Source organism: Rhinolophus ferrumequinum, chromosome 14 (genome assembly GCF_004115265.2).
Source record: "Rhinolophus ferrumequinum isolate MPI-CBG mRhiFer1 chromosome 14, mRhiFer1_v1.p, whole genome shotgun sequence".
NCBI classification, from domain to species: Eukaryota; Metazoa; Chordata; class Mammalia; order Chiroptera; family Rhinolophidae; genus Rhinolophus; species Rhinolophus ferrumequinum.
The window spans coordinates 13395998-13409452 of record NC_046297.1 but is presented as its reverse complement, the minus strand read 5'-3'; the positions used below and the strand labels follow the sequence as shown (position 1 = coordinate 13409452).

The window sequence follows — 13455 nt, the reverse complement described above, 5'->3', positions numbered from 1 at the left end:
TATAGCTATTACAATTCCACTGACTATTCCTTATGCTGTACTCAATATCCTTTGACTATATGTGTGTGTGTGTGTGTGTGTGTGTGTGTATTTTTTTTAGTTGACATTCAGTATTATTCAGCTTCAGCTTCAGGTGTACAGCACAGTGGTCAGGCATCTACACCATCCCTGAAGTGGTCTCTCTAATAAGACAAGGGCCAATCTGACCCCCTACAAATCTTTATGACATTATTGATTATATTCCCCAAACTGTCTCTCGTATCCCCGTGGCCATCTTGTGGTTACCGATTGGGCTTTCTAATCCCCTCAGCTTCTCCCTCATCCCCACCCCCCGCCCATCTAGCAACCCTCAGTTTTTCTCTATATCCCTGAGACTGTTTCTGATTAGTTTGTTGTTTATTCTATTCTTTAGATTCCACATATAAGTGAGATCATATGGTATTTGTCTTTCTCTGTCTGATCCCCCTTTCTTAAACAAATATATTTGATTTGCTATTAAGCAACATCCTTCAATTAAACGTTCTATAAATTGAAAATTACTCAATACCTTTCTTTATGACTTGCCAGGAAAAATTGTCATCATCTTTTTTAATCAAATATATATGAAAATGTCACATATGTAAAAATCATAGGAAGTTGATGTCTATAAAATTAACCGTTTATTTACTACAAATTCTGTTTTTGTATTTTCACAGAAGTTTCAATTTTAAACTAGAAAAGAACTTTACATTAGGAAGTCCTAGAATAGCCCTGACTTAAATTTTTTTTTTTAAACTCATGTGACTTATTGGCCAAATGGGCAAATTAAATGGGAAACTGGGATTAGCATCCTAGCATCTTGCAAGCCTTTGATGTGAGCCTGCTCCTGCAACCTTTTTGAACGCTTCAAGAGATGGGTTGTTTGTTTCCGTAGGCGATCTGTACCACTCTTTGATCTCTAGTTACCAGAAAATGCTTTCTTACTCTGATCCACAACAGACTTTTACCCAGTAGGTCCAGTTTGGATTTTTGGAGCACTAAAATTGGAACTTTTGATTTTGATGAAATTATTGATTTGGCTCCCACTCTCAGTCTGTAATAATTCAATGTGCAATAGGAGCAACAAAATACCTTTTCATATTATTGCTGCTAAGAGAGAATTTTGGCTTTTTTCTGATTATCATTTTTCTCTTCATTTGCTTTTTCTTCTAGTAGTTTGTATTGAGATCTCAGTACTATAGACCCTTTCTCTCCCCTTTTCTTCCACACACAGTATTGCTTATAGTTCTGCCTCAGCCTAGCACTTTCTGTGTCTTAGTAATAACACTTTTAGGCATTTAACTCTGCTTACCAAGCAAAACCCAGGAAACATGAACAGTTTCCATAACCCCATGCCAAGAAAGAGCACAAACTTGATGATTGAATAGTCTCAGCAGGATTTGTTGTCTGTAGCCTTTCTGTACACCACCACCGTTTCGTCCTTTTCTGTGTGAATTGAAATTCCCTAAATTAACTTTCATTCCCTAAGAATTAACCTAAAATAGACTTTCTGAATGCAAGAACCTATCCAAAGTTACCTAATTTGTTGCTGTGCCATCATATATGTGTATGAGTGTGTGTACATATGCACATATTTGTATGTGTGCATACATATACACGTGTGCACATGTACACATGCATATGTAGCATTTAATATTTCAAAGGCCTTAGGGAACGTGAGTGTACCTGCAAATTTAACGTTATAATGTATGCTTAAGGTTCATTATTCTCTAATGTCTTGTTTGCATTAGGTCTGTATTTGAGGCCCCTCGTAATGTTCATTTTTTTTCTTTTACTTTGTGGTTCTTGGCTGAAGAACCATATTTATGAAGTCCACACTAATTTGGCTTAAATTTATTTTTTGGCTTATTATGATGCCTAGATACGTTTCTATTTTCTTTGTACAGAACATGCATTTTCCTGTGGTTTTATCTTATAATTTATATATTTTTAGAAAGACTTGTCTGTCTCTAATATCTCTTCTCTAATTGCCCCAAAGGCTTAGAAATTGAATGATCATTAAAGTGAAACATACACTCAATTTTGTTTTGCTATTCAGTTTTTCTACCATAGCATAAGATTTTAATGTGTATGTATTGATTTGGCTTTCTGCTGACCTATTCAAATAAGCACTAATAAATTTAAATACAGCGGTAAAGAGACCTAAACGGCAGCCAAACTGGAAAGCAGTTGGTCTACACCAAATACATGAGTGAGATAAGTAAATGCTTTAGATTGATGGTATAAAGAATGAGTCAGTAAATAAAAAATTATATAAAACATTATGGGAGACTTAAATTTAAACATTTTTTTTTTCTTTCTGCATTCAAAGAGACTCCTGGGGTATAATTATTTTTCAAGTTGCTTTTACGAAATATTTTTTTTCCTTTCACAGAATGTGTAATACTAATAGGTAATAGATAATACTTTCATTATTCATGTTTCTATCCCATTAATTATTTGACAGAATTTTCAAATAAAAAATTTTGATTAAAAGAGTTCTAATTTATAAAAAAATGTTTTTATATCTGACTTTCTAAACTATTGTTTTAACCATGGATGGGAAGATTTTTGGAATTACTGATTTTTTTTTAAACAACTTAAGAAATTTTTATATATATATATATATATATATATATATATATATATACATACATAATACATTTTAATATATAATTAAGCAGTATTCTTAAGGAAAGGATATTTACACACCTAAGAACTTAAACATACTTTTTTCCTCTCCATAAATTTTACTTTAAAGCCTTTGCTGTAATCAGAGTTGTTTTGGTGTTAGCTTTTATATTTTCTTGATGTCTTTCAGGTATAGGTATTTATTTATAGATGACTTTTCAACTATTTTATTAGTAATATTAATTTTATTTTAATTTCACAATTTTTCTTTCATTACTTTTCATCTGGTCTTCAGATTCTAATTTCAGCCTTCCTTTTCTGATTGTAACCTCTGGACTTCTGTATTTGGCACAATTTTTCAAAATATGAATTTAGTAGCAAACTTTTCATTCTTTAACATTTACATTTTCTAAGGATTGGCTAATGGTATGTTTTTGTAATATTTCTCTTTCAAGGTCATATGCAAACACAGAGCTCTCCTTTTGCTCGGGGAAATATATTTGGTGAGCCTCCAACTGAACTTCAGATTAAACAGCAAGAATTATACAAGAATTTTCTTCGTTTTCAGGTGAAATGCTTATTTGGTCATAGTTTCAAAGTTTCATTAAGAGTTTTAACAAACTAAACTTGGAAAGATTTTTTTCAATAGCATAAAGAATAATACCATGCAATTACCTATAATATCATATATATATGATATAGGAACTAAAATTGATTATGTCACATATCTGAAAAGGAATCAGGAGACATGCTAGGTATATTGGTTGACTTAATTTTTTCTAGACTTTATTAAATCATTAATTGTTCAAGAGTGATGAAATTTCTAAAACTGAAAGACATAATAAAATATTCACCTATTAGGTATAGAATTAGTCTTTCTAGAAACTTACGTGTTGGTAGAAAATCAATAATTCTTTTCCAAAAGTTTTTATGTTCTTGACTCAGTAGTATAGATTGTAAATAAATAAAAATGAGATGTAATTGCATTTTGCAGTTATTTGCCACATGTATGTATGTAAACAAATAGGAATGTCCATGGGCAGACACTGGAGCACCCTGTGTTTATGAAGCAGGGACTTGCTGAGCTCCCATACTGTGCCCACCCCGTGCTGACCTCTAGGCAGGGAGCCTGAGATGGACGAGAGGCCTGCCCTTGAGGGACTCAGTTTCTTCTCTTCTTCCGTCCCCTCCCCACTGACATTTACATCCCATGTCAGATTAATCCTGTGATTAATCTTTTGGTATGACTTCACATATTATTCTTTTTTACTCAAAAACCTGGCTGTAGCGTTTGTTTTTCTACAGGAATTGTCCAAATTCCTTAGTCTGACATTTAAGGCTGTGTATCCAATACCAACCTCTTAAATTCCTCTTAAAGAGATTCTCCTCAAACATACCATCTTTCTGATCCTAATTATTGTGGACTCCTACATAAAGCAGGGACGTAATAGATGCAGCGTTAGGGATGACTGATCTGGCATCAATGTTTAGGATGTATTATTGGAGGATTAACATTGGAAGCAGGGGTATTTTACTAGAGTGGTGACAGTGGAAGTGGATGGAAACCCTTCCTCCGGGTTGACAGAATGAATAGACATGCCCAAAGTAAGAGGCCTGCAGGGTATTGGCCACACAGAAGTCAGGTAGCAACAGATTGAGGGTCATGAGTCACTTGTTGAACTTGAAAGACCCTGTGGGATGTGGCCCATAATGACAGCAAGTCCGAATGTAAGTAACTCCTGGGTACTTAGCGAGTGCTGGCATGGTCTAGGGTAGAATTCCGGAAATAAATAAACAAAATCGTGCAATTGTATAGCCTGTTATTGTTTGTAAGATTCTTTTACAGATAGTATTTCATTAAACCTCAAAACTCGCTGAGGAAGATATTATTTTATTTTATGACATGCAGCTGAAACAGGCTAAGTCTCGAGCGTCATGGCAGAGCTAGCAAATGGTGAGGCCAGTGCTTGAACCCAAGTCCCCTGACTTTAAGTATCACATATGTAGCTTCCGAACTTAATATTTCTAGGCGCTCTAGGAGTAGTCTTTCCTTCTGGAAAAAACACTAGTGATGGGGGAAGCTTTGATGGGGTTAGTTTCAGAGGGAGTTCAGCTGTCAGGTCTCCCGCCAGCCCTCAGTGTGCCTGTGGGTGGACCGCTCTCAGGTGGTGCTTGCAGGTGTTCTGGTAGCTGCCTCTTAGTGTTTATGGTATTTATTATTATTATCAACAGTATAGTGCTGGACAAGAAGGATCCCCAAACTTAAATGTTAAAAGAAATGTTGTAAAATGTTCACCTGGATGGCCAGAGTGGCCTTCGCTCCGTGTCTGCACAAATAATTAGATCGTTAGGTCAAGTTCAGAAGTCTTCATGTGGTTAAAATTTGGTAAATAACGTGAATGTTTAGATAACATTTTAAATTACAGCTTTAAAAAAAACACATTTAGTAAAATATTTCCATGACCCTTGAAGCACTTTTGTATCATACAGTTTAAAAACCACTCACCCAGCATATAGCTTTCCCCTTTCTGTTGAACTGTGTAGCATTTCCGTTGGAATGGTATTTCCGTGGGCTCATTGGGTGTGTGATCATTGACTGGGATCCTTTGTGGAGAACTGACCCTGTGATGATGGTTTTCTTTTCATGGGGTGAGAAAAAGGGGAACTGAGTGTCCGATGTGAGGTTTTGTTGTACGAGTATAGATCAGAAATGATGTTTTCTATAAGTATGTTGTACTTGAAGAAGTGATTATGTGCACACTGCTTCGTGCTAAATATTAGGATTGTGCATATTTAATAGTGATGTGTGAAAGAATGGAAAAAGCCCTAGCATGTGAAATCATGGGATGTGTAAGAAGATGAAAGTTCTTATAGCTCAAAAGATGGACAGCACTAGATATAACAATCTTGAAGCTAGACATAATGCAGACGAAAACAGTAAAAATATAAGTAGCCACAATCAATCCATATTTAAGAGTAACTAAAATCTGTTGGTACCTTATGCCAGTATCATGAGTACCAGCAGCTCTGCTGCCCTGCTTCATTCATGGAGGACGTAGACTCTCTCTTAGGGCTCCCTTCCTTTCAGATCTTGGACCTGAATGACCTGTCTTTGAATATCCCCAGAGTATTCGGTACTGAACGACCCAGGTGGCATTCAAGATGAAACTTATTTATGAATCCTTGTGGCTAACCTATTTCACCTTACAACTTGTCAGTAGATAGGAAAGAAGAAAGGGCTTTCTGGGGAGGGATTCTTGCATAAAGAATGATTGAATGCTAAAATACTGATTTTACTGTTGTTTCAGGATACTTATGAAGCCAAGGAACTTTGAGACATACAGTAGCAATAGTTATAGAATAACGTCATTATGAATTATGTATTGCATACCTTCTGTTTTTGGAGGAACTTTTATGTTTTTTGCATACATTTTTCACTTCAATTCTTTGAGTACTCTTTTGAGATGTAGACATTAATAATTCTTTTTACCAGATGAGAAAACTGAACAAGAGAGTTTCTTAAGGTCACACATAGTTTGTAAGTATTGGGTGGAGCTGGAATGTTACACATAGCTCTTAACATCACATCATGTAGCCTCCCTAATAAAATACAGGAAACTGAAATATTTAGGAACTTAATTTGCAAAAAGAGGATACAAATGTTGAATTCATAGAATACTCAGAAAAATTAAGTGGTATTCTAACTTTTCAATAGTTTACAAAGAAATAACTAGATTTGATTCTTTAGATTGAAGAAAAGAAAAAAAGAGAGGAAGCAGAGCGAGAGAGACTAAGAATTGAAGAAGAAAAAGAAGAAAAACGGCTCGCAGAACAGAGGGCACGAATCCAGCAAGAGTATGAAGAGGAACAGGAAAAGAAAAGGGAGAAGGAGGAGGAGGTGCTGTTTTTTTCCTACTCTATTTTTCTACTTAGCCTGAAAGTGAAATTTTTATCTTGACTTGAAAAGATGTGTATTATTTATATAGGAGACTGGTCTTGGAGTATATTTAGAAATTACCAGATCAGTATTCATTCACTGGATATTATATGTGAAAGAGTAAGTTAAGAAAAGAGATAAATGATGACTTTTTTAAGCCAAAAAATAGTTCAGGCTAACTAAGAATGTTCTAAAAGATGTCTGACATTTTATTGTTAAGCGTACGACTTCTTTATGTTTTAGAACACTATATATTTCAAATATATATTTCAAATAAGGCAGCAAATTTTTGAATGGACTATATAGAATGTGTGTGTGGAGCATATATGTTTTTCTCTTTATTTTAAAGCAAAGGCTAAAAAATGAAGAGCTTATTCGGTTAGCTGAAGAAAGACGAAAAGAAGCAGAAAGAAAGAAGAAAGAAGAAGAAGAGAAACATAACCTACAACTTCAGCACTATTATGAAAGAGAAAATACAGTTGGGGAAGAAACAAAGGTAAGTTTCAGACAAAAATGTCAGCTAAGCCTATAGTTTAACCCACTTTCACTCTGAGCGTTGTGGAGCTGGTAGCCTCAGGGAGAAAGCGGAGGAGGTGCTCAGGCTCTCACTTCTGCCTTACCGCTGCGTCTGGCGCCACACTGGACCTCCGTAGGAGCCCATGTCCCTGCTTTGAATGGAATGGGTTGACTTAGGCAGCTTCGTTTTGTTCCCATGGTCTGGACCAGCACCCTCTGAACCGTTCATGACAAGAGCAATGCAGAAATTGAGAACAAGTGTTGGGAAACCTATTTTTGTCAATTTGTAAGAGTAATTTTCTGTCTGCTGAATCTAGTAAGAGAAAAGTTGGGCTTGAATTGTGTAACGTCCTCTAAAGTTTTTCATTTATCTAGTAATTTGTTCTCTCTGTGTACACATTTGTCCACGATGGATTGCAAGTTTCAGAAGAAAAACTGATGGCTCACCAGAGGCTGGTTTGAAGTCCGTATCTCTTGAGGTAGAGGGTTTGTGTTCCCAGTTCAGTGCATGGATCAAAGTTACTAGACAGAGCTTTTCTCTCTAGAAAGCCAGTTGGCCCTTAGAGATACAGTATACACTGGTGCTCATATTTCAAAGTCGTATTTAAAATTCTATATGTATAACTGTCATGTTACAAATGCGTATGCCTGGGTCTCACCTACGAAGTGTCTGATTTATGGAGTCTGAGGCAGTCCAGGAATCTGTAAGCATCCTTAGGGGTTCGGATGCCGCCGGCCTGTGGACCACACTTTGAAAACCCCTGTATGTCTTGTACATTTGGCCCAATTTAATTTAAAAAAAATTGTTTTTAGAAATTTAGATTTATACAAACATTTTTTCTAAGCAGGATTCACAAAAAGATTGCTTTTTACCAGTGGGCCCCTCTGGTGTATTTATGTGGTTTGGTCCACTGTCCAGTGTGTAACCAACTGTAGGTGACATGAGCCATTTCTGATTGGTTCAAATACACGATCTGACTTCTCATGCCAGGATTTTGTTGTGATAGAAATGGTAAGTATTCAGCAAGATTATGAGAATTAGAATTTGCTAAAACATTGAGAGAATTTATAAGTCAGGATCTGCATTTTTTATTATGTTTATTTTCAGTGTTCTAAGAATGTTAGACAATAGTCTTCATTCTTAGGATATAAAGTTGGATATATATTTGTTAAGCCTTTTAAGGTGTGTTGTTCAAATATCACATTCTTTTTTTAACTAAGTTTTTTCAGAGTAGTATTACAACAAAATTGAGTAGAAAACACAGAATGTTTTATTGTAAAATAGATTATTTAAGAATGAGATTTGTTAGTTTCCCACAATTGTGTTTCCTCCAGTATCTTATTTTTTTTAAGAAAAAATGATATTTCTTAGGAATGTATAATTTTATAAGTGGTAAAGTTTACTTGTGAATTACCATACACTTTTAAACCAGCTTTGATCCATTTAATCCGTTGACCCTTAATTCTGAAATTGTCATTGCTAGCTACCATTTTTTTTTTCATTTATGTATGTCTGATATATATTTTTGTGTACTCTTAGGTTTTATTTGTGTCACCATTTTTTTAATTTTTCAGCTAACATGTATATTTATTTAATTTTTTGAATTTGTATTTTTACCCTAATTCAGAGTTGTAATCTTTTAGATAGGGATATCTAAATCCATTTGTTTATCATAATCAATATATTTGATTAATTGAATTTGACTTTTTCTTTTGCTTCCTTGATAGTTGTTTTCTTATTATGCGGACTATGCTTTGTTCATCCTCTACTGTTCTCTAGTAGAAGGTTTATATTGTCTTTATAATTCTGTTTGTGGTCACCTAGAGGTTTTTTAAAAAAACTTTCTCTTTCATATGTTTCTAATTTTATCCAAGTCACCACTGAATTGTAATAATTGATTTTCTATTGTGCAAAATGAACAATTTAACATCCACACATATACTGTGGTTTGGAGGGATTTTTTTACCCAAATAATTATTATTGCATTTTGTTGGGAGTTTTTACGTTTTTCGTATTTTGATTTTAATGTGAACTTGGGAACTGTTAGCTTTATTACACTGTGAACTGAAATCCTGTTTTATTTTTATGTGGAGACATAGAACCCTACTGTGATCTGGAAAATTCCTTCATCCATGATGCTCTTGATGAGGAGGAAATTTAGATTTTAAATATTGATTTATATTTTCCAGAAAAGGGGTTTTGTTTGTTTATTGTGTTGTCCTATTTCTTTTTATTACTAAGATAATTTTTCACTTCGTTTATATTTTTTGCTTTTGTTGCTTTTCTAATATTTGGTATGCTATTGCTTTACTTAAGTTTGTTGAATTTTTTTATCCTGATCTGAGAGTCATATTCTTTTAATAAGGACGTCTCAATCCATTTATGTTTATCATAACTGATATATTTGATTTTATGTAATGGTTTTTCTGACTTTTTTGGTGAAAAATATTTTACTAAATAAATGCAATGACATTCTGAACTTCTTAGGTGGTCCTGTTAATTACCAGAGGTGTATGTGTGCACACACTCACACGTGTCCATATGTGTGATTGTGTGTATATATACACATATTTATTGGTGTGTGTGTGCGTGTGTACACACACACACACTTCTTTCTTTGTTTTAGCACTTGAGACAGCCTTCTCCCGTAGTTCCTGCTCTTCAGAACAAAATTGCAAGCAAACTCCAAAGACCTCCTTCAGTTGACAGCATTATAAGTTCCTTTACGCAGGTATATACTTCTTTTCATTTTTCATCTTACTAAGTTATTTTGGATTGGGGAAATTAAAAGAGATTTTCCTATTCACGTATTTAGCTAGGTTAGATTTTTTCAGATCTGAAATACAAATAATGTCTACATTAATTTGCTGTGTCTGTTGTAACTGATAATACTTGGTGTCCTAAAGTTAAAATCTTTTGAGAAATCAGAATTCAGCACATGGTTCTTGGCCGGGCCCTCAAGAAGGCCTTTTCTTTGGTGATGTATCTTCTAGCTAGCTGGAGTTATGCTACTGAAGTCCCTTATACTTTAGACTGAGCTACAATCAAAAGAGAGCTGGGAAAATGTTCCAGAAGGATTGATCCCTGAATTGACTCTTGAAAAATGAGTACGAGTTTGCCAGAAAGAGAAGGAGGGTGAGGGACTTTGAGCAGGTGCAAAACGGTGGAGGGAAGTAACCACCTGGCACACGTGGCGAATGCACTGTGGTTTAGTCCGGCTTGAGGACGCTGGGTATGGTGGCCCAGGAGGTGGAGGTCACACACATGCAGGCTGTTGGATAGAGTGCGATGGGTTTGACTTTATGCCATAGGCTGCTGGATACCAAACAGTTAATGACCAGAATAGACAAAGGCATGTATTAGAACATCTTCCGGAATCCCACCCTCTCAGATTCTGATTTAGTAAGTCCGTGGTAGATAATGGATGGAGGAAACTGTAATGTTTAAATAGGAAAATGACGTGGCCATCTTATCTTGCATAAGGTTCTCTCAGGCAGCCACATGGAGATATATTTCGGAGGCCTGGATCTTTTGCAGAAGTCCAGATGTGAGAGTTTGAGGACCTAAACGAAAGCAGTGACAATTAGAACTGAGAAGGGGTGACAGTGTCCAGATATATTTAGGAGATACAGATACTGGTATTTACTGTGTATGGAGATCGTCTCGGATGAGTTTGGGGGAAGGAAAGAGGGCTGAAGATGGAACAGTGGAGAATTCCCAACATTTAAGAAGCAGAGAAAGGAAATAAGAGACGGAAAGTGACAGAGAGTGGCAATGATAGCAGTTGCTACAGGCCATGTAAACGCCGATTGAGTGTGTCCCTTGGTATCGCTGGTGACTTTGGAGGGAGCAGTGTCAGTGGAGTGTGGGAGCAAAGGCAGTCGCTGTGAGGTGCAGAGTGGACGGAAATCAGGACGCAGACACCGAACATACTGCACTTACGATTCTTCAAAGCAGCATGGCTCTAAAAGGGACAGTGGATAGTGCTGGAGGGTGAGGTAAGACCTTTGTGTAAAGGGAGAGATTTTTAAGCTTTGCTGAGAGGAAGGTGCTTGGAGAGAGGAAGAGGGTGGAGAAAGGGGACCAACTGACGGATGCGGTGGGAGTCACTGGTCAGGTGCAGCGCTCACAGGTGGAGTTACCGTGGGAGTAGGAAAAGGACTCTGCGTTGTGGGAAGGGAAACGGATGTAGGTAAGTTCATGGTAGGAGAGTGGGGCGTCTGCTTTCTTTCACATACAGTGATGTTCAGAAATTGCTCTGAAAAGCTTCTGAGTAGGGAAGACACACTGAGTGTATCTGTCACGACTGTTAAACAGGAACGTTCCGTGTCCCGGGCGCAGTCTCCTCCGGTACCTGCCAGGAAGAATCAGCTCCGTGCCGAAGGTAGAGTGAAGGGTAAACCTGGAATCTAGACTGTTTGTTAACTTTTTATTCTGAAATAATTGTGGACTCCTAGAAGGTTGCAAAACAGTAGAGAGGTAGAGCGGCCCTGGGTACCCTTCCCAGTTCCCTCAGTGATAGCATCTTACAAACATAGCGCAGCATCACAGCCAGGACACCATCACAGCTGGACGGACACCGACGCTGGAGCACTCCAGAGCCTCATCAGGCTTCCCCGGGCCTTGCATGTACTCATTCATGTGCGATTATGTTTGTGTGGGCGTTCTATGCGTTTTTATCATGTGTAATTATACACAGATAATTCCACCGCACAACCAAGGGACAGAGCTGTTCCATCACCATGGCAACCTCACTGTGCTGCCCCTTTCCCGCTGCACTCTCCCCCCGAGAATATTTCCTAACTTTGGAAATTCCGGTATTATCAGAAATGTGTTTGTAGGTCTTAATGATGTTCATAAATATGTCCTGTATGTGTAAAGCATTAAAAACAACTTCCATGTCTCTCTGAGCATCTTAGCTCTATAGGTCAGGTTACGTTTTAATGTTTAACCTTTTGTTCCTGTCTTATTTTTTTACTCACCAATGGGAATTTGCAGAGGAGAAAAAAAATGTGATTATGGAATTATCAGAAATGAGAAAACAGCTTCGTAGTGAAGAGCGCCGTCTGCAAGGGCGCTTGCTACACATGGACAGTGATGATGAAATTCATATAAGGCAAGTTTCAAACTGCATTTTTTATTTATTATTGAATTCTTTCATGTTTCGGATAAGGGATCATATGTCAATCAGAGTGTATCCAGTAATTGTACAGTTTTCGAACAGGTTCATTTATCTGTACTTGTAAAGCCACCTTTATTAGAAGATGTACCGTGTTTCCCCCAAAATAAGGCTGGGTCTTATATTAATTTTTGCTCCAAAACATGCATTAGGGCTTATGTTCAGGGGATGTCATCCTGAAAAATCATGCTAGGGCTTATTTTCCAGTTAGGTTTTATTTTGGGGGATATAAGCACGGTAGTTTGCATGCTTAAAAAAAGTTTTTAACAGATTGTTGGTGAAATTGTAATGACTGAAATAGCGTTTTCTCCCAAAAGAGATCTAGCTAAATAATTATATTCTAGTGGAGGGACTCAGTGCAACTAATACAAAATCATATGTGATTTTTAGAGTCTATTTGTGTTTGTAGTATGTGGTAGGTTTTCTCTTCTCTTTTGTTGTTAAAGCAACTCTTTTTAAAATTAACTTGTGTTTTTTGATTCACATTCTTCAATTTTATGTAGATAAAGTTGCCGTCATAAAACATTTATCCACAATTGTTGAGTTTATTCACTGTGAAAATAATGGTATATTTAATGATTATTTAACCTAACATAAAGTGTTTAAGTTGAGCATTGTAACTGTCCTTTTTCACTGCCAATAATAAATATATTTATGGCAGTGGTGATGATAGTGGCGTGTTGACAGAGGAGTTGAGAGGGAGAGGAAGAAAGATAAAGAAGAAATAGTACTTTCTTGAAGGAAAACCAAAAACACTACCGTGTTTCCACGAAAATGAGACCTAGCCAGACCATCAACTCTAATGAGTCTTTTGGAGCAGAAATTAATATATAAATATAAGACCCGGACTTACTTTACTATAAGACCGGGTCTTATATAAGACAGGGTCCTATATTAATTTTTGCTCCAAAAGACGCATTAGAGCTGATGGTTTGGCTAGGTCTCATTTTCAGGAAAACACGGTATCCCTAACAATGCAATGTTTACTAGGGTTAGACTTAATGAGAAAACCGTACTGGGGGCAGGCCATTTTTTAAGCTCTGTCTTTAGGATGGATTGTTTCACTGCAGAAATCATTGAAAAGTAATTGGCTAATTGGGACTTTATGTGCACGAGGCAGAAGGATGCCAGCAGCATGGTGTCTGCTAATCCAATGACAAGGAGTCCAAGGTA

General features: G+C 36.5%; 1 protein-coding gene across 11 annotated transcripts in view; it reads left to right on the top strand.

Annotated features, from left to right (window-relative positions):
• Positions 1–13455, top strand: part of CSPP1 (centrosome and spindle pole associated protein 1) — a 107075-nt gene that overhangs the window by 70803 nt on the left and 22817 nt on the right. For all 11 annotated transcript variants that reach the window (XM_033126708.1, XM_033126712.1, XM_033126716.1 and 8 more), the window contains 6 exons: positions 3105–3217; positions 6398–6547; positions 6936–7082; positions 9730–9834; positions 11421–11487; positions 12102–12219. In XM_033126708.1, the coding sequence (XP_032982599.1) occupies positions 3105–3217; positions 6398–6547; positions 6936–7082; positions 9730–9834; positions 11421–11487; positions 12102–12219 (700 nt within the window). The remainder of the gene's footprint in view (positions 1–3104; positions 3218–6397; positions 6548–6935; positions 7083–9729; positions 9835–11420; positions 11488–12101; positions 12220–13455) is intronic.